General features: G+C 45.5%; 1 protein-coding gene across 1 annotated transcript; it reads right to left on the bottom strand.

Annotated features, from left to right (window-relative positions):
* Positions 1 to 19,785: 19,785 nt before the first annotated feature.
* LOC125507646 (receptor-like serine/threonine-protein kinase SD1-8) lies at positions 19,786 to 23,042 on the bottom strand. The gene is made up of 5 exons (XM_048672162.1): positions 21,731 to 23,042; positions 21,414 to 21,515; positions 20,497 to 20,734; positions 20,245 to 20,401; positions 19,786 to 20,070 (listed from the first exon to the last, which is right to left on the bottom strand). Exons 1-5 carry the CDS (start codon positions 23,040 to 23,042, stop codon positions 19,786 to 19,788), a joined length of 2,094 nt encoding a protein of 697 aa, XP_048528119.1.
* Between the last annotated feature and the right edge of the window lie 2,213 nt (positions 23,043 to 25,255).

Here is a 25,255-nt window from a genome sequence, read left to right as displayed (position 1 = left end):
AAAATTCGAAAAAAAATTCGAAAAAAAATTCCGCGGGTTAGTAGTAGCATGGGTTTTTACCCACGCTACTACTAACGGACGTAGTAGTAACGCGGGTGCGCCCACGCTATTGCTATACGTTAGCTGTAGCGCCGGCCCCCGCGCTGCTAATAGGCCCAAAACCCGCGCTGCTGCTAGGCTTTTCCCTAGTAGTGATCCACAGCCGCGTCTTCCCCGGCTCCGCGTCGTCCCCTTCCTAGGCCTCGCCGTCGTCCACCGCCCTGGTGCTCTCGGCGCGGTGTGGTCAACGTGGTCAAGGAATGGCTTCCATCGGACGTGGACTGTACGTGGAGAGACTGACAGCTGGGTCAACGGCCGCAGCAAGGAAGTGCCTCCTTATTACGTGCAAAATAATTATTCCTCCACCTGATAGCGGGGACCCACCGGACGGGCCACCGTATTTCGCGAAAAAAACGTTTCCTCCCTGACTGCTGGGACTCACCAGCTACATCTTCGCATACAAGGAAGTGCCTGACAGTCGGGACCCACCTGGTCGAAGCGTACATAGCGTTGTCATTCTGGTCGCGAACGTGTACGTACATATATACTGGTGGATGTAGAGGCGCGCACGTGTCGTAGTAGAGGCGCGCACGTAGCATGTACACGTACGTACAGCGGCCAGGGTGCAAGAAAGAAAATACGGCCACGTATGTGTACAGACGGGCGGGGTCTCGAACGCCTACTCGCGCATACGTACGGCCATGTCTCGTGTACATGGCTGGGTCGGAACGAAGAAACAGCGTCGTCGTCGTGTTCATGGGGAGGCAACGGAATGCGTCGTGTTCATGGGGAGGTAACGTAATGCATCGTGTTCATCGGGAGGCAACAGAACGCGTGGGAGCCAACCGGCTGGGTCGGAACGGAATGCGTGGTCATGTTCATCGGGAGGGCTTGGACGGAACAGGCGATGGAAATGAGGCCTGGCGTACCGCAAAACGGAGGAAACGGACCTTCTACGTTCAGAACAGGGTCCTCTTGATCGGGAGGGGTGTGGCGTACCGCAAAACGGAGGAAACGGACCTCCTATAGTCGAAACGGGGTCATGTTGATCGGGAGGGGTGTGGCGTACCGCAAAACGGACGAAACGGACCTCCTACGGTCGAAACGGGGGTCATGTTTTCCCGCGAAGGGGTGTGACGTACCGCAAAACGGACGAAACGGACCTCCTACGGTCGAAACGGGGGTCCTGTTCATCGGGAGGGGTATGGCGTACCGCAAAACGGGACTCCACGGGATACTGTTCATCTCCACCGTCGACCTCCTCCAGCCTCCACAGGCTCCTGTTCATCCAGCCTCCACCGCGCGCCACTCCACTGGCTACTATTCAACCAACCCTCCACGGGCACCCCTCCATCGTCTACTGTTCATCCAGCCCTCCACACCACGGGGTCCTGTTCATCCAGAGGCAACGCCACCGCTCACTGTTCATCCACCCCCCCCCCCCCCCCCCCCCCCCCCCCCCCCCCGCGCGCAACGCTCACTGTTTATCCAATTGATCGGCTTCAGTTAGCAGCAGTAGCGAAGGAATCGCTCGATCGGGTTCAGTTAATAGCCATCGATCGATCGCTCGGGTTCAGTAACGCGTAGCCTGCAGTGCAATCGCTCGGATTCAGTTAGAGTCCAACGCCTCGCTCGGGTTCAGTTAGAGCCAACGCCTCGCACACACGCGCGTACGTGTATGAGAGAAACACGCATCGCTCGGCCCCCGACCTCCCACCGTAACCGGGAACTCCCCGAAATTTTCCTCCCCCTCGCTTCTACCACGGTTTTTTCCGTCATGGACGGCCCAAAGAATGTTATGTAGCTGCGTCTCCGGCCCGCTCAGGACGAAAAGCCCATTTTCTGTCATGATTTTTTGTCATAGAAGTAGGAGCCCACCACATCTATGATGATACCGGGTTTTGTCACAATTATTGTCATAGAAGTGTCATATGTATGAGAGAAAAAAAATCGTTCTGCCCAAAATGTCACGGATGTGTCTTTTTTTGTAGTGCTGCCATTGGATCTTCATCCGACATCTCAAAACGATCGAACTGACCCAAATTTAAAAACCAGGAGAGCCATTCCCCTATTTAAACCCACACCGGCCGTTGCCAAGCCCCATTCAACCAAACCCTCGGTTCCCCTGAAAAAAAAACAAACCTGCAGTCGATTCGGCATGGGGGAGGGGGGCTGCTCGCTCTACGCCGGCGATGGTGTCGCCGGAGATGATGACAACAACCTGTGGCCCCGCTGTGATTTCAGATCCTTTGGTGGCGAATCGGAGTACAACCCACTTAATGTTCATGATCGTGATCGAGGCTACTTCCAAACACTCCTATGCATCTAGGCTGATATGTTGTTTGTCATGTCATGTCATGTATGTAGATCCACTTCCACCAACCTCATATAGGATAGGAGTGATTTGTAGAGGGTTCTTGTGGTGAATTCTTGGAGATGATGTGTTTCAAGCTCTGAAGAACAGAGTGGTTCTTGTTCTGTGGTATATGGGTAGTAAGGATCATGCCTCATAAGTCTCATTAGAGGCTCTAATACTAGGATCTTCAGCACAGCACAGGTATGCTCTATCCCTGTGCTTATACCATGATTTTGTCTGAAACTAGTCTGTCGGTGTTTCTCCTGGATACATCTTCTTTTGCATTTGTTAGGTGGTTGAGATCTTGCTTAATGTTCATCGGATTTCATAACGTTCTTCAGTCATTGGAATTTAGCTTGCTAGCAGTTTATGTGGTGTTCTTTTCTTCAGAGAAAGGTGCATTGCTCCCAGTTTCATTTCTGAAACTAATCAGGCTGGCACGTTAGGTTTGTAGGATCATCAGTCACCGGAGGCCTAATTATCAACATCACATGAAAGATGTCTAGTCTCAGCATTACTTGCAGCTCAAAACAGCCATATTCTGCTATGAAAAGCTTCACCCGCCACCCTTGAGACATTCTTGCCCCCTTGTGCGCAGCATATCTTGCATTACTGTTTTCTGGAGTTTTGCCCAATAGTCCAGCTCATGGGACAAAATTAAACCAAATCAGTAGGCTCGGTGACGTGGATGCTCTGCCAAACAAGTAATTTAATCAGGATCCACATCAGTTAACAGACATGCTCCATCAGTGAAAACTCTGAAACTGAAACCGATACAATTTGCGTGATCTTCATGCCACTTACAATCTCTAGAAGTAATACGCCAAAGCTGTAAACATCGGATTTTAGAATTAACTGCAGTAAATTTAAAATTATAAACCAGTTGAAGCACAGAAGTTGAGAGATCACATAAATAAAATTCCTCACTACTCACAATGTTCCAACAACTCGATTGGTATGTCCTTCCTGTTCATGGACACCAAAGAGCCTAGCCGTAGCCTGTACCAAAATCAGAAAAAAAATTCCTTGCGGTTCCTCTCACACGCCTACGTGTGGGCAAAAAGTATAATGCCCACACGACCTCTCTCAGCCACCTACCTCACAGTCCCGCATGCCCCGCGTGACAGTCACCACGCGTCCCCGCAGTTGCCATGGTCCGGACCCTCTTCATGTCTGTTTAACTGCAGTTGCCATGGTTGCTCAACTGCAGTTGTCATCTCAGGTCAAGTGTCAGATGTCATTTTGGACAACTGCAGCTGTTGCCATGTATGGTCTGGTTTACTATAGTTGTCATGATTTGAAAACTTTAGAGGTTGCCACCTACTAACACTAAGCAATTGCCATGTATGGTCTAGTTTACTACAGTTGCCATGATTTGAAAACCTTAGGAGTTGCCACCTACTAACACTAGGCAGTTGCCGTGTAGCGCTACAAAGAGACATGGCAAAAAAACATGTTCGGGTAAAAAAGAGAGTTGACATCTGCTTACAAGCACACTAGGGCGGTTGCCATGTACCCTGCAAAACACATGGCAACTGACATGTTTGGGTAAAAAAAAGAGTTGTCATCTGCTTACAAGCACACTAGCGCAGTTGCCATGTACATTGCAAAACGCATGGCAACTAGCAGCTTGGGTGTGGGAGAGGAGACGGGCGTGTGAGTGAGATGGCAAATGCCCACACATCAGCCCTTGTGTGTGAGTGAAAACTGGCGTGTGGACGAACTGCTAAACGTCCACACACCGACCCCTCCATGTGGTGAAACGGACGTGTGGACGACCGGGTGAATGTCCACACACCAGCCCAGTCATATGTGGCACCACAAACATGCCAAGCTTCATGCACCCAACAAACGTGGATCCATGTGTGTGGGCGAAATGCAAACACTCACATGTATAGGCTTTAGTGTTTCCGATTCAAAAACCATCAGATTTCCATGTCTAAAGTAAAAAAAACGCCTCCAAGCAAACTTGTTCTCAATAACAGCCGTCGACAAAGAACGGTGGCACTAGCTAATATGATAAATACTAGTACCACACGTAGCTGATCTTATTATCAAAGTTTTATTATGTGAATGGAGCTTCGCTTCGTACTGGTCATGGTGAGCATCGCGCCCGTATGTACGTGCACACTTTCGTTAGACAAGATTATGGAACATTATGAACGAAAAAAAAATATCTAGGTACATAATACCACCAGAAGATGCTTCAGGTGGAATGGATGAAAGTTAAAAAATATGCTAGCTAATAAAAGAAAGCATCTGCTTTTACAAAATTCATGAAAAAAGAACCTACTGTTCACACTGATCTGTCCCCAGACGCAACTTATCCCCGGTCCTAGTTAGAGCAGCTCATGGCATAGACATGGTCACAAAACACAGCTCGTCAATGTGTGTCCATGGCTCCATGCATAAGCTGTTGTTTCCGTTAAGAAATGGCACGCCGAAGATTGTGGTTAAAGTAGCTTCCAGAGCTAGCCAACTAACTAACTGCTCGGCATAAAAAGGGAAAGCTAGCTAACTAACCGCATCTAATTGTAGTCCGTGGCGTGCTTGTCATCGAGTTTGTTAGAACCATCCATGGCAAATCTTCCATCACAACAGGCTGGCATGTAGCTTGTGACCTGATAATCCATGGCGTTGCGTGAACAAATAAGCTAGACACCGAGGCGTGTTGTTTGGATACCGGAAAACAAACGGGACTAGTTCACAACAAGAGTTCAACAAGAAATATAAAAGATAGACTCTAGGGATGAGAGAACCCACCATCTAGACAAAATTAAGAAGGAAAGCAACATGATGGTTCATAAATGTGCTTAATACATAAAGGGCATTGCGCAACGTTAACAAGACTGCAGCGCAATGCAACAATTAACAAAGAGCTAAATGGAACAAGAAAACAACAAAAGCCGAGCTAAGCCAACAGCTACGTCGCCAGAGGGAGTGGCGAGCAGATGATTTCCAGGGTAGATGCGGGGCTCAAGGTGTATCTTCCTCCATGCTTGTCATGGTGTGGGTGCGCATCTCCAGCAGTGTCGTGCCCTGTCACCTCCGCTCCAGTTGTCCATTCTTTCCTAGAAGGCGTTGAAGGTGCAAAGCACAATTGACCTGTCTACACCAGCATGTGCTATCTGGTTCAAAGACATCCAAATGACACCATTAAAAACTATACATTTCTATGCTTCCATAAAGCCCAGAGAATAACAGCAACAATTGTATTCACTGAATCAAGTTTCTTTCCATCTACCCAACAAGAAGTAACTGACTCAAGAGAGTTACCCACTTGCATAGAGAAGAAAGAACTAATTTCCTGCCACACAAGTTTAGCAAATATGCAATTATAGAAAAGGTGTGGGGCACTCTCATGTTTAGTATAAAAGACACAATTAACTGGTTTATTCATATTCTTTCCTTCAGGTTGATTCTAGCCATAACGTTTTATATGACACTAACCAAAGAAAGATATGGATTCGGGGAGGAACTATAAGATGTCAAATAGCAGGGGAAAAAATAGGAGAAACTCCCCCTATAGTTCATAATATCTAGTGGTATAGGTTCCTTATATGCAGTATACTTCCAAACTAAGGGTATCTCCAGTATATGTTATGCTGCCAGCAATAACTTCAAGCTCATACCAAAAAATCATCAAAACTGAGGAGAAGGATCTCCTGAATTTGAGTTTCAGGGTTTCACCATTCGAGACCTGCCTAACAGTTTTACCTTTCTCTCTACAAATACAGTAGAGATCTCAAATTGGATGGAAAGAGGGGAAGAACCTAACCAATAGTCTTCCCGGAACCTAATTTTGGTGCCATCTCCCAAACACCATCTCTATCCAAATTTAACGGCCTTAGAAGCCCAAACTACACCTTTCCAAAAGGTAGAGGCCTCACTGTTTTGGATGCAAAAGTTATTTGGAAGAGGCTTGTATTTAGTGTCTATTATAGTTTTCCAAATTTTACCTTCACTACGCATATATCTCTTAAACCAGGCTCCTAAAAGGCAGATATACAGATCATGGATGTTAGGAATGCCTAATCGACCAAACTCTATTTTCATGGAAACTGTCGGTGCCAAAACTGGCGGATCTCGGGTAGGGGGTCCCGAACTGTGCGTCTAGGTGAATGGTAACAGGAGACGTGGGACGCGATGTTTTTACCCAGGTTCGGGCCCTCTCGATGGAGGTAAAACCCTACTCCTGCTTGATTGATCTTGATGATATGAGTATTACAAGAGTTGATCTACCACGAGGTCGAAGAGGCTAAACCCTAGAAGCTAGCCTATGGTATGATTGTTGTTCTTGGTCCTACGGACTCAACCCTCCGGTTTATATAGACACCGGAGGGGGCTAGGGTTACACAGAGTCGGTTACAAGGAAGGAGATCTACATTCCGTACTGCCAAGCTTGCCTTCCACGCCAAGGAGAGTCCCATCCGGACACGGGACGAAGTCTTCAATCTTGTATCTTCATAGTCCAACAGTCCGGCTAAAGGATATAGTCCGGCTGTCCGGATACCCCCTAATCTAGGACTCCCTCAGTAGCCCCTGAACCAGGCTTCAATGACGATGAGTCCGGCGCGCAGATTGTCTTCGGCATTGCAAGGCGGGTTCCTCCTCCGAATACTTCATGGAAGATTTTGAACACGAGGATCGTGTCCGGCTCTACAAAACGAGTTCCACATACCACCGAGAGAGAATAATATTTCCACAAATCTAATCTGCTGACGTGCCCCATAGTGTGACATCACACCACAACCAGGTCTTTATTCGAATCGTTTTTCATAACCCATCTCAACGTGTTTCGCGAGGCGGTTTCCTTGGCACGTCTTGTCAAAGCAGAGATCGTGTCCCCCTTATCACGGGATTCTCATCAATACGAACGTGGGTAACCCAGCCGTGCCTATTGGTAGGACTCCTAGATCTTAGGCAAGTCCCAAACGGCCATAGGAGGGCGCTTGATATTCACCCTCTTTATAAAGGGGACAAGTCCTTTTCTTTTTTCCCTCTCGTGCTCAATCAAATCCTTCCCCCGCCTCGAGTTCTAACACCCAAAACTCAGGTCAGGCGCTTCGGACCTTCAACTATGTCCGGATCCAACCTTCAAGGTCGGTGGATGCCTTCCTCCGTCACGGAGGAGGACATCAAGAAGTTGAGAGAGGCCAGATATCTGACCGCCGAAATTTCGCATCGGCTGCCTGCCCGAGGGCAGGTCGTCCCTACTCCCGAACCCAACGAGAGCGTCGTGTTCGTCTCCCACTTCCTCCGAGGACTAGGCCTCGCTCTAGATCCCTTTGTTAGGGGTCTTATGTTCTATTATGGGCTAGATTTTCATGATCTGGCCCCGGATTCCCTTCTTCACATTTCATCATTTATTGTCGTATGTGAGGCCTTCCTCCGCATTGCCCCTCACTTCGGCCTGTGACTCAAGACCTTCGATGTGAAGCCGAAGATGATCGAGGGGCAGCACGCAGCGTGCGGAGGCACTTTAATAAGAAAAATCGCTGACGCTCCCTGGCCTGAGGGTAGCTTCCCAGAGGTTTCCGGACTGTGGCAGCGGGAGTGGTTCTACATCACAGCTCCCCGAAGTGCCAAGTGGGTAGCTGCCCCCACCTTTCGCTCAGGCCCCCCACCACAACTGATGTCATGGATCAGCAGGGGGCTGAGCTGGGGTCCAGCCAAGGACATGCCAATACTGCAAAGCCGTATCCAAGATCTCTTTGAGAGAGATTTCAGTCTGGTTATGGTAGTGCAAGTTATGCTAGTTCGTCGAGTCCAGCCTTGCAAACGCCGGCCCCTTCGCATGTGGGAATTCAACCCGGAAGGACCGCGAGCTATTCAACACTTCCTTGGCATGACGCCCGAGGAGATGTACAAATTTTTCCTCGGACCACAAATAATGTGTCCGGACATCACTGAGGATGCAGGTCTGAGCTGCAATCGCCCGGATACCCAAGTAAGTAGCCTCGCATCCGAACACACTGTCCGTTTATTTATCGCAATGTCGCCCTAAAAAAGCCGCTCTTTGACCAGGATTGGATAGCGAAGGCAAAGTTAATCAGGTGTCTGACAAGTATAGGGGATCGCAACAGCTTTCGAGGGTAGAGTATTCAACCCAAATTTATTGATTTGACACAAGGGGAGCCAAAGAATATTCTCAAGTGTTAGCAGCTGAGTTGTCAATTCAACCACACCTGGAAACTTAGTATCTGCAGCAAAGTGTTTAGTAGCAAAGTAATATGATAGTGATGGTAACGGTAACAAAAGAGTAATGAAAGCAAAGCAATGTTTTTGGTATTTTGTAGTGATTGTAACAATAGCAACGGGAAAGTAAATAAGCGTAAACCAGTATATGGAAAGCTCGTAGGCAATGGATCAATGATGGATAATTATGCCGGATGCAGTTCATCATGTAACAGTCATAACATAGGGTGACACAGAACTAGCTCCAATTCGTCAATGTAATGTAGACATGTATTCCGAATATAGTCATACGTGCTTATGGAAAAGAACTTGCATGACATCTTTTGTCCTACCCTCCCGTGGCAGCGGGGTCCTAATGGAAACTAAGGGATATTAAGGCCTCCTTTTAATAGAGAACCAGAACAAAACATTAGCACATGGTGAATACATGAACTCCTCAAACTACGGTCATCACCGGTAAGTATCCCGATTATTGTCACTTCGGGGTTAATGGATCATAACACATAATAGGTGAATATAGACTTGCAAGATAGGATCTAGAACTCTCATATATTGATGAAAACATAATAGGTTCAGATCTGAAATCATGGCACTCGGGCCCTACTGACAAGCATTAAGCATAGCAAAGTCATAACAACATCAATCTCAGAACATAGTGGATACTAGGGATCAAACCCTAACAAAACTAACTCGATTACATGGTGAATCTCATCCAACACATCACCGTCCAGCAAGCCTAAGATGGAATTACTCACGCACGGCGGTGAGCATCATGAAATTAGTGATGGACGATGGTTGATGATGACGACGACGACGAATCCCCCTCTCCAGAGCCCCGAACGGACTCCAGATTAGCCCTCCCGAGAGGTTTTAGGGCTTGGCGGCGGCTCCGTATCGTAAAACGCGATGATTTCTTCTTCTCTATTTTTTTCTCCCCGAAAGCAGTTATATAGAGTTGGAGTTGGAGTCGGGAGGTCTCCAGGGGGCCCACGAGGTAGGGGGCGCGCCCTAGGGGGGCGCGCCCCCACCCTCGTGAGAAGGGTGTGGGCCCCTGGTCTTCATCTTTGGCGAGGATTTTTTATTATTTATTGTAAGATATCCTATGGAGTTTCAGGTCATTTCGAGAACTTTTGTTTTCTGCACATAAAACAACATCATGGCAATTCTGCTAAAAACAGTGTCAGTCCAGGTTAGTTCCATTCAAATCATAGAAGTTAGAGTCCAAAACAAGGGCAAAAGTGTTTGGAAAAGTAGATACTACGGAGACGTATCAACTCCCCCAAGCTTAAACGCTTTCTTGTCCTCAAGCAATTCAGTTGACAAACTGAAAGAAATAAAGAAAAACTTTTACAAACTCTGTTTGCTCTTATTGTTGTAAATATGTCAAGCTAGCATTCAAGTTTTCAGCAAAGATTATATCTAACCACATTTGCAATAATTCTCAGGTCTCATGATTACCCATATCAATAGCATAATCAACTAGCTAGCCATAATAATAAATCTCGGATGACAACACTTTCTCAAAACAATCATAATATGATATAACAAGATGGTATCTCGCTAGCCCTTTCTGAGACCGCAAAACATAAATGTAGAGCACCTTTAAAGATCAAGGACTGACTAGACATTGTAATTCATGGTAAAAGAGATCCAATCATAGTCACACCCAATATAAATTAACATTAATGAATGCAAATGACAGCTGTGCTCTCCAGCTAGTGCTTTTTAATAAGAGGGTGATGACTCAACATAAAAGTAAATAGATAGGCCCTTCGCAGAGGGAAGCAGGGATTTGTAGAGGTGCCAGAGCTCGGTTTTGAAATAGAGGTGAATAACATTTTGAGCGGTATACTTTCATTGTCAACATAACAACCAAGAGATGGCGATATCTTCCATGCTACACACATTATAGGCGGTTCCCAAACAGAATGGTAAAGTTTATACTCCCCCTCCACCAACAAACATCAATCCATGGCTTGCTCGAAACAACGAGTGCCTCCAACGTACATCAGGTCCCAGGGGGAGTTTTGTTTGCAATTATTTTGATTTAGTTTGCATAAAGCATGGGACTGGGCATCCCGGTGACCAGCCCTTTATCTCGTGAGTGAGGAGCGGAGCCCACTCCTCTTGAGAATAACCCGCCTAACATGTAAGATACAGACAGCCCTAGTTGATATATGAGCTATTCGAGCATACAAAACAGGATAATTATTTGAAGGTTTAGAGTTTGGCACATACAAATTTACTTGGAACGGCAGGTAGATACCGCATATAGGAAGGTATAGTGGACTCATATGGAATAACTTTGGGGTTTAAGGAGTTTGGATGCACAAGCAATATTCCCGCTTAGTACAGGTGAAGGCTAGCAAAAGACTGGGAAGCGACAAACTAGAGAGCGACAACAGCCATGTACATGCATTAAAATTAATAAACATTGGATGCAAGCATGAGTAGGATATAATCCACCATGAACATAAATATCGTCAAGGCTATGTTGATTTGTTTCAACTACATGCGTGAACATGTGCCAAGTCAAGTCACCTAAATCATTCAGAGGAGGATACCACCCTATCATACCACATCATAACCATTTTAATAGCATGTTGGCACGCAAGGTAAATCATTATAACTCATAGCTAATCAAGCATGGCACAAGAAACTATGATCTCTAATTGTCATTGCAAACATGTTTATTCATAACAAGCTGAATCAAGAACGATGAACTCATCATATTTACAAAAACAAAAGAGGTCGAGTTCATACCAGCTTTTCTCATCTCAGTCAGTCCATCATATATCATCATAATTGCCTTTCACTTGCACGACCGAACGATGTGAATAATAATAAGAGTGCACGTGCATTGGACTAAGCTGGAATCTGCGAGCATTCAATAAACAGGAGAAGACAAGGCAATATGGGCTCTTTTGTCAGGTAAACAATAATGCATATAAGAGCTGTTAGGGAACGTAGCATAATTTTAAAATTTTCTACTCATCACCAAGATCAATCTATGGAGTCATCTAGCAACAAGGGAGAGGGGAGTGCATCTACATACCCTTGTAGATCACGAGCGGAAGCGTTCAAGAGAACGGGGTTGATGGAGTCGTACTCGTCGTGATCCAAATCATCGATGACCTAGCGCCGAACGGACGACACCTCTCCGTTCAGCACACGTACGGTTGGGAAGACGTCTCCTCCTTCTTGATCCAGCAAGGGGAAGGAGAGGTTGATGGAGATCCAGCAGCACAACGGCGTGGTGGTGGAAGCAGCGGTGATCTCGGCAGGGCTTCGCCAAGCTCCAACGAGAGAGAGAGAGAGGTGTTACGTGGGGAGAGGGAGGCGCCAAAGACTTGGTGCGGCAGCCCTCCCTCCCCCCCCCACTATATATAGGGCCCCTAGGGGGGCGCCGGCCCTAGGAGATGGGATCTCCAAGGGGGGCGGCGGCCAAGGGGGGGAACTTGCCCCCCAAGCCAAGTGGGGCGCCCCCCACCCCTAGGGTTTCCAACCCTAGGCGCAGGGGGAGGCCCATGGGGAGCGCACCAGCCCACCAGGGGCTGGTTCCCCTCCCACTTCAGCCCATGGGGCCCTCCGGGATAGGTGGCCCCACCCAGTGGACCCCCGGGACCCTTCCAGTGGTCCCGTTACAATACCGATTATCCCCGAAACTTTCCTGATGGCCGAAACTGGACTTCCTATATATAAATCTTCACCTCTGGACCATTCTGGAACTCCTCGTGACGTATGGGATCTCATCCGGGACTCCGTACAACTTTCGGGTTACCGCATACTAATATCTCTACAACCCTAGCGTAACCGAAACTTAAGTGTGTAGACCCTACGGGTTCGGGAGACACATAGACATGACCGAGATGACTCTCCGGTCAATAACCAACAGCGGGATCTGGATACCCATGTTGGCTCCCACATGTTCCACGATGATCTCATCGGATGAACCACGATGTCGAGGATTCAATCAATCACGTATACAATTCCCTTTGTCAATCGATACATTACTTGCTCGAGATTTGATCGTCGGTATCCCAATACCTCGTTCAATCTCGTTACCGGCAAGTCACTTTACTTGTACCGTAATGCATGATCCCATGACCAAACACTTGGTCACATTGAGCTCATTATGATGATGCATTACCGAGTGGGCCCAGAGATACCTCTCCGTCATAGGAGTGACAAATTCCAGTCTCGATCCGTGTCAACCCAACAGATACTTTCGGGGATACCTGTAGTATACCTTTATAGTCACCCAGTTACGTTGTGACGTTTGGTACACCCAAAGCACTCCTACGGCATCCGGGAGTTACACGATCTCATGGTCTAAGGAAATGATACTTGACACTGGAAAAGCTCTAGCAAACGAACTACACGATCTTGTGCTATGCTTAGGATTGGGTCTTGTCCATCACATCATTCTCCTAATGATGTGATCCCGTTATCAATGACATCCAATGTCCATAGTCAGGAAACCGTGACTATCTATTGATTAACGAGCTAGTTAACTAGAGGCTTACTAGGCACATGTTATGGTATATGTATTCGCACATGAATTACGATTTCTGGATAACACAATTATAGCATGAACAATAGACAATTATCATCAACAAGGAAATATAATAATAATCATTTTATTATTGCCTCTAGGGCATATTTCCAACAGTCTCCCACTTGCACTAGAAGGTATGTGGCTCCAGCAATCCTTCTATGGACTAGAGCAAGCATCTCGGAATCGGAATATATGTTTTGATGGAGTGATCAAAGCTTTTAGGTTTATACAATGTTTGTTAGAAACTTGTATTTACAAGAAAGTGAGTGGGAGCACTACAACATTTCTGATAAGTATATGTGGATGACATATTGTTGATCCGAAATAATGTAGAATTTCTGGAAAGCATAAACGGTTGTTTGAAGAGTGTTTTTCAAAGGAAGACCTGGATAAAGCTGCTTACATATTGGGCATCAGGATCTATAGAAATAGATCAAGACGCCTGATGATACTTTCAAAGAACGCACACCTTGACATGTTTTTGAAAGAGTTCAAAATAGATCAGTCAAAGAAGGGGTTCTTACCTGAGTTGTAAGGTGTGAAGTTGAGTAAGACTCAAAGCTTGACCACGGCAGAAGAAAGAGGAAGGATGAAGGTCGTCCCCTATGCTTTTGTCATAGGCTCTATACGGTATGCCATGCTGAAGTACCGCACCTGATGTGTGCCTTGCCACATGTCTGGCAAGAGGGTACAAAGGTGATCTAGGAGTGGATCACCAGATAGCGGTCAAAATTATCCTTAGAGGAATAAGGAAATGTTTCTCAGTTATGGAGGTGATAAAGAGTTCGACGTAAAGAGTTACGTCGATGCAAGCTTAACACCTATCCGAATAGCTCTGAGTAGAGATACCGGATACGTATAGTGGAGCAACAATTTGGAATAGCTCCAAGTGCAACGTGGTAGCAGCATCTACGATATGACATAAAGTTTTGCGAAATACATAGGGATCTGAATATGGCAAGACCCGTTGACTACAACCTCTCTCACAAGCATAACATGATCAAACCCAGAACGCATTGAGTGTTAATCACATAGTGATGTGAACTAGATTATTCAGTCTAGTAAACTCTTTAGATGTTGGTCACATGGCGATGTGACCTGTGAGTGTTAATCACATGGCGATGTGAACTAGATTATTGACTCTAGTGCAAGTGGGAGACTGTTGGAAATATGCCCTAGAGGCAATAATAAATTAGTTATTATTATTATATTTCATTGTTCATGATAATCGTTTATTATCCATGCTAGAATTGTATTGATAGGAAACTCAGATACATGTGTGGATACATAGACAACACCATGTCCCTAGTAAGCCTCTAGTTGACTAGCTCATTGATCAATAGATGGTTATGGTTTCCTGACCATGGGCATTGGATGTCGTTGATAACGGGATCACATCATTAGGAGAATGATGTGATGGACAAGACCCAATCCTAAGCCTAGCACAAGATCGCGTAGTTCGTTTGCTAAAGCTTTTCTAATGTCAAGTATCATTTCCTTAGACCATGAGATTGTGCAACTCCCGGATACCGTAGGAGTGCTTTGGGTGTGCCAAACGTCACAATGTAACTGAGTGGCTATAAAGGCACACTACAGGTATCTCCGAAAGTGTCTGTTGGGTTGGCACGAATCGAGACTGGGATTTGTCACTCCGTGTAAACGGAGAGGTATCTCTGGGCCCACTCGGTAGGACATCATCATAATGTGCACAATGTGACCAAGGAGTTGATCACGGGATGATGTGTTACGGAACGAGTAAAGAGACTTGCTGGTAACGAGATTGAACAAGGTATCGGGATACCGACGATCGAATCTCGGGCAAGTACAATACCGCTGGACAAAGGGAATTGAATATGGGATTGATTGAATCCTCGACATCGTGGTTCATCCGATGAGATCATCGTGGAACATGTGGGAGCCAACATGGGTATCCAGATCCCGCTGTTGGTTATTGGCCGGAGAGTTGTCTCGGTCATGTCTGCATGGTTCCTGAACCCGTAGGGTCTACACACTTAAGGTTCGATGACGCTAGGGTTATTAGGAAGACTTGTATGTGATTACCAAATGTTGTTCGGAGTCCCGGATGAGATCCCGGACGTCACGAGGAGTTCCGGAATGGTCCGGAGGTAAAGATTTATATATGGAAAGTTGTTGTTCGGGTTCCGGGAAAAGTTCGGTTTTTTCCGGTATTGTACCGGGAAGCTTCCGGAAGGTTCCGGAGGATTCCGGAGGGGTCCGGAGGTCCAGAAAATGTTCCACCACGTCCAATTCAGCAGCATGGGCTGTAGGGGGGCGCCCTAACCTTAATGGGCCAAGGGCACCAGCCCCCCATGGCCCATGCGCATGGGAGAGGGGAAACCCTAAGGGGGAGGGCCTCCACTTGACTTGGGAGGCACTCCTCCCCCCCTTGGCCGCCGCCCCCAACCCTAGATGGGATCTAGGGGAGCCGGCCCCCTCTCTCCCCACCTATAAATAGTGGAGGGGTGGGAGGGCGGCCACACCCTTGAACCTGGCGCAGCCCCTACCCTCCAATACCTCTCCTCCTACGCATGAGCTTGGCGAAGCCCTGCCGGAGAACTGCCACTCCATCACCACCACGCCGTCGTGCTGCTATTGGACTCTCTTCATCGACATATCCCTCCTCCTTGCTGGATCAAGGCGTGGGAGACGTCTCCGTTCCGTACGTGTGTTGAACGTGGAGGTGCCGTCCGTTCGGCGCTAGGATCATCGGTGATTTGGATCACGACGAGTATGACTCCATCAACCCCGTTCACTTGAACGCTTCCGCTTAGCGATCTACAAGGGTATGTAGATGCACTCTCCTTCCCCTCGTTGCTAGATTACTCCATAGATTGATCTTGGTGATGCGTAGAAAATTTTAAATTTCTACTACGATCCCCAACAACTACTCCTACAAGTGCCTAGAGCCTATATCATGCATCAAAACTACTTTTGACCGTATAAATTTGACATGCAAGCTCAAGAACAGGGTCACCTAAGCAACACAAATTTGCAATGAATAAAGCACTAGAACAAAAACTAATTGGACCAATGGAGGAGTCACATACCAAGGAACAATCTCCCCAAGCAGTTTTGTGAAAGGTGATTTGAGCAAGGAGATCGAAAATGGCAACAAAATGAGCTTAGACTAGGGTTTGAGTTGGTTTTTCGTGTTTGGGGAGGAAGATGAAGTGTGTGGCTGAAAGAATAAATGGAGGAGGGCCACCGTGGGCCCACGAGGCAGGGGGCGCGCCCTAGGGGGTGGGCGTGCCCTCCACCCTCGTGGCAAGGTGGTTGGCCCCCTGGTGTGTTCTTTGTTCCATAAATCCTCAAATATTCTATAAAAAATCATATTTGATTTTCAGGGCATTTGGAGAACTTTTATTTTCGAGGTATTTTTATATTGCACAGATAATCAGATAACAGACAGAAAATTCTTTATTTTTACTTTATTTCAACTAAATAACAGAAAGTAAAAGTGGGGTACAGAAGGTTGTGCTTCTAGTTTCATTCATCTCATGATCGTCAAAAGGAATCCACTAACAAGGTTGATCAAGTCTTGTTAACAAACTCATTCCGACTAACATGAAACCGGAGAAATTTCGAATAACACTAGGTTACCTCAACGGGGATATGCACATCCCCAATAATAAGTATATCATATTTCTTCTTGACAGTAGGAAGAGGGAATTCAAAATCTCCAAATATAATCGATGGAATTTTTCCGATAGAATTGATACTATGAACTTGAGGTTGTGTGGCGTCTACCGCCGTACTTTGCTGTAGTGTTGAGTACTTTACTCCATCTAATTCTGAGTGTGTCTTGTGCAGCCCTGAGCCTTTGTTCTGCTTTTTCAGACTCCTCGCAGTGGCAACAAGCCTTTGATGGGTATTCTATTGCTCCGGGTGCCTGTCCGGTGTGATGTCATCCGGACTGTTATCTTCACCGGAGACGGGTTGTTCAGTTTGATTCTCCGTGTTGCCATGGTCGGACGGTGGTTCAATGCCGTGTTTGTCGTCCGCTGGCTCACCCTGCTCTATTGCTAGGTCTATATGATCGTTGTTTCTGCCGAGGCGGGATTTGGAGCGGCGCTTACGCCGCCGCTTTGACTGCTTCTCGAGGGAACGATCCTTCGTTGCGTCCTTCCATTCCTCATCGTCGTTTTCTTTTGGTGTATCCACCATTTATACATCATATGATGAAGTGGGCGTCCAGTGCCCTATGGGCAGTGGCTCCTGTTCGTCTCCTGCATCGTCGTCCATACCGTCGATGTTTTCGGAGTCGAAGGCGAGCATGTCGGTCAAATCGTCGACAGTGGCTACTAAGTGGGTGGTGGGTGGGCGGCGAATTTCTTCGTCGTTCACATCCCGATCTGGCCGGCCATAGTTTGGCCAGGACTCTCCTGACAAGGAGAGAGACCTTAATAAGTTCAGTGTGTCGCCAAAGGGTGAGTGCTGAAAGATATCCGTAGAGGTGAACTCCATGATCGGTGCCCAGTTGGATTCGATAGGCACGGGCGCAAGCGGTTCGGAGTCCGTGGCCGGGGAAGAATCCGGCAGTTCGGCGTCATGGCTCCCGTGAAGGGTAAGGTCGGTATTTGGCTCGATTGCCGCTGAAGATACGGCCTCCGTGGCGGGGTCTATCCACCCGTCCTTGGATGGTGCAACTGGCTCCGAATTGAGGGTCGGAGCGGTCGCCGGTGCGATCTCCCGAACACTTCCGATGGTAGAGATAAATCATGCTCATCGTGACCGTGCGGCGCACTCGGCAAGGGCTCGAATCCGTCAAAGATCAAGACTCTGTGGATGTCTACCGTGTGGTTTATACTTCCAAACCTGACCTGGTGGCCAGGGGCGTAACTCTCGATCTGCTCCAGATGGCCAAGCGAGTTGGCCCGCAGTGCGGAGCCGCCGAATACAAAGATCTGTCTGAGGAGAAAAGTCTCACCCTGGACTGCATCGCTATCGATGATTGAAGGGGCCATCCAACCTAACGATGACGACACAGAGGAACTCTCAATGAAAGCACAAATGTCGGTGTCAAAACCGGTGGATCTCGGGTACGGGGTCCCGAACTGTGCGTCTAGGTGGATGGTAACAGGAGACGTGGGACGTGATGTTTTTACCCAGGTTCGGGCCCTCTCGATGGAGGTAAAACCCTACTCCTGCTTGATTGATCTTGATGATATGAGTATTACAAAAGTTGATCTACCACGAGATCGAAGAGGCTAAACCCTAGAAGCTAGCCTATGGTATGATTGTTGTTCTTGGTCCTACGGACTAAACCCTCCGGTTTATATAGACACCGAAGGGGGCTAGGGTTACACAGAGTCGGTTACAAGGAAGGAGATCTACATATCCGTACTGCCAAGCTTGCCTTCCACGCCAAGAAGAGTTCCATCCGGACACGGGACGAAGTCTTCAATCTTGTATCTTCATAGTCCAACAGTCCGGCCAAAGGATATAGTTCGGCTGTCCGGATACCCCCTAATCCAGGTCTCCCTCAGAGACCAAAGACCACAGTCGTAGAGTGACGTCTCAGTGTGCTGCTCCTTGAGGCGCTCATCGGCATGCAACCCTTTCACGACGTCCGCCGTCGTGCCGATGATCAAGGTCGGCTCATTCGACGACGAGGTGATATAGGCTCATCGACCAGACTTATGCCCTTTGGTGACCATGCCAGCAATTCTACCGCTCGTGGAAGAGGAGACCAAGTATGTGCATCAATGCTTTGAAGAAGAAGAAGATTTAGAGAACAGGAGGCCGAGTATGATCCCTCGTTTTGGTAACCAAGCGAAATTCCGAGGTTCCGCGCGGTTACCGTCCACCCTCGAGAAACATTCATATCCAGCAAAAAATCTTGAATAATTTGAAAATTTTGAATTCAAATTCTCACAGTATAGTTAAATATAGGCCATCTCTTCAATAGTGACGTAACTGGTCATGGCCTGGTGGTAAAGCGAACCTTCCTCGTCTGGGAGACGCGGGTTCGACTTTCGGCTCTCACGTGGGCTCGAACCCGTGACGAGCGAGAAAGAGCCAGCTGCGGTCGAATAGCCACTAGGCCAGGGTAACGTAGATGATACGTAGAGTCAAATAGCTATTTATATGGTTCTTAAAAATTTTGAATTCAAAATTTGATTATTAATTCCATTTGATTTTTTTTCGGAATTTCACGGTTACCGTGGTAACCGTGAATTCCGGTGCCCCTCGAGAAAAAAGGTCCACTTGGGATCCAAAACCTATGATCTCATGCACATTCAGTTGTGAGATGAAAATCCATTCAATACTCGTCTTAGGCAAACTAGTGCCATATTTGATGTTTTTAAGCCCAAATAAAGTACTCTACAAACCAATTTTGACAAGCGAACAACTTAAAATTGGTTTTCCGTAAAAAAATCCTCTTAAAACTGATTTTGCTAGAACTTGTTCCAAATACTTAGTTATCGAGACAACCAATGAAGGAGAAGAAGAGAGGACAACCGTATTACACATTAAAGTTACAAGCATACAGATTACAAGCACAAATTACAATCCTGGTGGTGAGAGAGCTCAACTAATATAGTGTAGAACCGAGCAGGTAAGTACATGGAAGATATTAGGGTCACAAGGACAAGACATGACCAACGATTTTCTAGCACCCCTTGAGGTTTTTGAGGCTTATGTCATGTACTTGGCTTTCGCCAGCTCCGTAGTTACAGCATGCAAAGCACATAGGCTCTTCTGGCTGCGGGAGCTCAATATCTTCGTTCTCCAAGCTTGCTATCACCCAAGACATGGGGGGGCGAGCGTTTGGGTCGTCCTGCACCGACAAGAGTCCGATATGTATGCACCGTAGAGGTTCAACGAGAGAGCAACCCTCTACGATAGATGAGTCGACTAGATCCATCATTTTCCCATACTTCCTTAAGCTCCATGCCTGCATCAAACCAATCATGTCATTAATTAAGTACAAAGTAGCACCCCTCCATATCAGTTGAACAAGTTCTCATCACTAAATAAAGTTATTTTTTCCAAAAAGGACGATAACACCCAACCTCTGCATCAAAAGATGCACGCAGCCATAATCACTAATAAAGTACGAAACACTTACATAATCTATAAGGTTATGAGTGCGTGCATGTGCGCTTGGGGTTGTGGTGCCGATCTTCATGCCACTTACAATCTCTAGAAGTAATATGCCAAAGCTGTAAACATCGGATTTTACAGAGATGATGCCTTCCATTGCGTATTCCGGCGACATGTATCCCCTGCTTTGAGAATTAACCACGGTAAATTTAAAATTATAAACCAGTTCAAGCACAGAAGTTGAGAGATCACATAAATGAAATTCCTCACTACTCACAATGTTCCAACAACTCGGTCGGTATGTCCTTCCTGTTCATGGACACCAAAGAGCCTAGCTATACCAAAATCAGAAATTTGGGGGCTCATCTCAACATCCAACAATATGTTACTTGCTTTGAGATCTCTATGAATCATCATCAATCTGGAATCTTGGTGAAGATAAACAAGGCCCCTGGCTACACCCCTGATTATCTTAAATCTCATGGACCAGTTTAGCAGCAATTTTCTTGTACCATCTGTCAGGGACAGAATTAGATAAATCATCTTATCAGCGACGTTTGACCAAAAGTAAAGATTTACCAACAAGTGAGCAGAACCTACTGAAAATGAAGTAATCCAAACTTCGGTTAGGTAGGTATTCATAAATCAAAAGCTTTTCATCTTCATGAATACTGTAGCCTAGAAGTTCCACCAAGTTTTTGTGCTGCAACCTGGAAATCAGAGCTATTTCATTTTTGAACTCCACTGCCCCTTGGACAGAACCTACACGAAGCCTTTTCACAGCAATTTCCTTACGATCTTCCAACCTTCCCTGAAACATGCATGAGGTATTATTGAGTGAAGAAAGTTGGATCTTCCATTAATGATCTAACTATCTCCCTTGGAAAAAAGAGAGAGAAATATAATAATAAGTACAAATACTTCTTGCCTTATAAACATTGCCAAAGCCTCCTTTGCCAAGAATGTTGGATTCAGTGAAATTATTTGTCGCGGCAGCAATTGCCCTGAAGTTAAAAATGGGAAACTCTGTGTTACTATTAGTGAGCTCATTGTAATTTCTTGTATCCCGCCGCATCAACCTTTCCCAGACAACCTTACTTCCTTGATTGCCTATCAGCAGTGTGAGTACCGTCTCTTTAGTTTCTTGGGACTAGAGATGACATCAAATTTAGAACTAAAGCAATAATTTCCAACCTCTAAAAGCATATATCCAAATAAGCCCCAGGCATATGAGTACCAGAAAACTTGAAACAACTGATAATACAATTTCTAGGGTTTTGATCTTTCTCATGTCACCTGCACAAAAATTAATGTAAGGAGAATCACCAAAGTTTGTCAGTGCTTATCACCACATTCATAGCAGACTCCTTTCTTGAATAAAAATATGAGGGCACTATTTCTCCAATTTTTCTCTTCACATAAAATAAGTGAAGAGAATCTATCTCTATCTACTTGTACTAGTAAAAGATAGAGAAACAACTAGACAAAGAGGAGCAAGGAATCATGCATACCTTGCAATATTCTAGTCCGAACATAGAGGTTCTCCCCTCCTTGAGTGTTGTTCTCCATGTCGATCAAATCTCCCATCCATACCAAGCATCTTGTGTCATCTCCATCAATATCCATGTTGCTCATCCTGGAGTAAGCATATGCCACGCAGGAGCAATTGCTTCTACATTCCTCCGTGCACTCGTCAAAGCTTTTGCTCAAGACATGGAGGAATTTGTCAGGGACCTTCATGCCTGGAAAGGCTAGGAAACCGTCTCCATGGGTGCACCTTCGCACCTCCTTCGGGCGGCATCCCTGTGAGAAGCTACCGGCGATCCATCCTTTACCATCTGTCGGCTCAAAACCGTCAAGGCACTTGCAGACAGGGACGATTTCTGTGTTGTCGCAGTAACCATAAGGACCGCAATAGCCATACATATTGCACTCATGTTGAGGCTCTACATAAAGAGCTCTCCATACCAACATGTTGCTATCCCAGCTTAGTATATTTACCTTGCCCGAGTAGTCAATCTCCATCCTGACCAGCAGGATGAAGGAACCAGTCGGCATGCCGAAGGACATGTACACCTCATCGCCGGTGTAATGTAAGGCCAAGTAAATGGCAGACTTTTTGAATCTGTCCATGTTGAGGTAGTTTGTCCACACCGGGCTTCGCAGGTGTGGTCTGGAGCCATTCCAGATGAAGCACTGGAGGAGGCTTTTAGGGTTTGCGCCGTAGGAGAACTCACCGGGGGATGGGTCATGTTGGCCTTTCCAAGAGACGAGGTGCTGCAATGGAAGCGTGTTGTGGCTGAGCCTGAGGTTCATGCCGGGTACGAGGGTGTCAGTAGGGTGGTCGAAGCTTTGCCATAGTATGGCACTGTCAGCTAGCGATCTAAGGATGAAGTTTCCAGTGTTGTCCAACACTGCTTCCACCGAGGCGACGGCGTCCTTGTCGATGCTGATGTTGTTGTTCGTTGTCCAGAGGACATGACCATCGCTATCATACAGGACTATGTCGGAGCTGCTGGTGACGGCAAGATTTGCAGAGGAAAGGTTAGTGGTGATCGGCGCCGCACGGTTAGAAACCCATACCACGGTGCGTTCCGGGATTCCGTTGTACCATATGCCAACATAGTGATGGTTCTTGGTGGAGTTGGACGGGAAGAAGAATCCCAGGGCAAATACACCATCTTGAGAGATGAGGACACTACCAGGGGAGAGCGGCTTGCCAGCGACAAGCCGGTTATCGAATGCGCAAAGAGGCACTGAACTGAATAGCCAAGAAAGAAGCAAAAGAATGGCGTACACAGGAAGGGAAGAATATATTGGCATTCTTGGCCTTCTGCTTGCTTGCAGGATCATGGTGGAGTACAATATCTTGGAGGTGCTTGCAATGAGAATGAGTATGGGGTCACCGGACTGGAGTATATATATACAGTATAGAGAAGCAATCAGAGCGCCATGCTGCGTCTCATAGGATGTTTGGACCCAGAGGAATGAAAGAGTGGTTGAGTTGTTCTAAATTTGTGCCGGAAGTTAGGCACCAGCGGTCAGGTCTGTTGAGAGTGAAAAGGACATGATGCGGAAAAAAAAAATGTGCTTCTTAAATGGCAGCTCAGAAATCTAATACCTCACGTCTCGTCCTGTGCTTGACCAGATCAATAACATGGTGATTCACTCATACATCCAAAGTTAGTGGGATCTCGACTCTTCTGGCAGTCGGATGAGGCCAAGAAGAAATATCGCTTAGCTCGTTGGGATATATTATGCCGACTCAAGGATCAGGGAGGTCTCGGTATTGAGAACCTGGACATTAAGAATAAATGCCTTATGAGCAAATGGCTATTTAGGCTTTCGGTAGAGAACGATGGTATGTGGGCACAAATTTTACGCAAGAAATATCTACAATCGAAAACGCTAGCACAAGTCACCACGAGGCCGGCAGATTCACCTTTCTGGAAAGGGCTTATGTGAATTAAAGACTTATTCTTTCATAGAACCAAATTTGTTGTTGGTAATGGAATGACCACACGATTTTAGGAGGACACATGGCTAGGGGAGGCGCCCTTAACCATTCAATATCCAAATCTTTATAATATTGTCCAAGGTAAGGAGAGTTATGTTGGCACGATATTACAATCGACCCCTTTGAATATTCAGTTTAGGTGTTCTCTAGTCGGGGAGCGGGGGAATTCATGGATACATTTGGTACAGATATTGATGGATGTTCAATTATCCGACCAACCAGATTCATTACATTGGAGTTTGACTACGAATGGATTGTTCACGGTCAAATCCTTTTATCTATACTAGCACATATGCCCGTGCGTTGCAACGGGAGATAAATAGTATGCATTTAAAGTCAGTGACAATTATATGTGCAAGCAAAATCTTATATGCACATGAAAAAAAGAACGTTTAGCTTCTCAGTTTCACTGCGTGTGAAAGAATCAATCTGTTATTTTTCCATTCATTAATTGAGGGCATTTAAAAGTTTTGTTACGTCACCGTACGTCAGATAAGGCACATGAGTTATTCAATCTACTTTTCCTTTCTGTCGATCGAGGGGATTTTAAGGTATGAAGTTTCTAAATATTCTAGAAGACATGAACAATTTTTTTAATACGGAACAGTTTTTTCTTATTATGTACACTTTAAAAAAACGCGAACAAAATATGAAAAGGAACATCTTTTTAAATTATCAAACATTTTCTGAAAATACCAACTTTTTTATAAAAATATTAACATTATTTGACTTTGTGAACATTTTTAAAAACGGGAACATGTGTTGAAAATTCATAAGATTTTTAGAAAATGGGTATCTTTATACAAAACATTATTTTTAATTGTGCAAATTTCACTAAAAAGGAATATTTTTCGAAGTTGGAGCATTTTTGAAATGCCATTTTAATTTAAGACATCTCGAACAATTTTTAAAAACAATATTTTTTAAAAAAAATGGGAATTGTTTTGCAGGTTCCGAATTTTTTTCAAAATAGCAACAAAATTTCGGAGTTCTTAACATTTTCAAAAAATTGTTTTTCTTAAGTCTGAATTTTTTTGAGAGTTTTTAATTTCAGAAATATATTCTAAAAGAAAAATAAACTTGCAAGGGAAGAAAGAGATAGGGAAAGGAGAATAAAATAGGAGTAAAACACAGAAACAATGAAAATGGGCCAACTCACTATTGGTTGTCCTGTGCGAAAATCCGACAAAAAAACATGAACATTATTTGTATTTTTTAACATTTTTTAAAATTGGAACATGTGTTTCGTAAGATTTTTAGAAAATGTGTATCTTTTATACATGAAGATCATTTTTAGTTTTGACAATTTAAATAAAAATAATAATATTTTCTTAATTTGATGCATTTTTTGAAATGCCAGTTTCTTTTTAGACATCTCGAACAATTTTGAAAAGTATGTTTTTTTTGCAAAAATGGAAAACTTTTTGCATCTTCTGAATATTTTACAAAATAGCAAGAAAATTTTGGAATTCTGAACATTTACAAAAAATTATTTTTTTATTCTGAACGTTTTTTCAGA

Source organism: Triticum urartu, chromosome 5, assembly GCF_003073215.2.
Source record: "Triticum urartu cultivar G1812 chromosome 5, Tu2.1, whole genome shotgun sequence".
Classification (NCBI taxonomy): domain Eukaryota; kingdom Viridiplantae; phylum Streptophyta; class Magnoliopsida; order Poales; family Poaceae; genus Triticum; species Triticum urartu.
Note: the sequence above shows the minus strand (reverse complement) of the source record. Positions and strands in the feature narration are given on the sequence as shown.

Excerpts from the sequence above, each read along its gene's own strand:
- LOC125507646 (XM_048672162.1), bottom strand. The coding sequence starts at position 23,042 with ATGCCAATATATTCTTCCCTTCCTGTGTACGCCATTCTTTTGCTTCTT. Across the intron at positions 20,402-20,496 it reads GACCGAGTTGTTGGAACATT|GGGATACATGTCGCCGGAAT; the intron begins GTGAGTAGTGAG and ends TTCTCAAAGCAG. Across the intron at positions 20,071-20,244 it reads CTCATAACCTTATAGATTAT|GCATGGAGCTTAAGGAAGTA; the intron begins GTAAGTGTTTCG and ends GGTTTGATGCAG.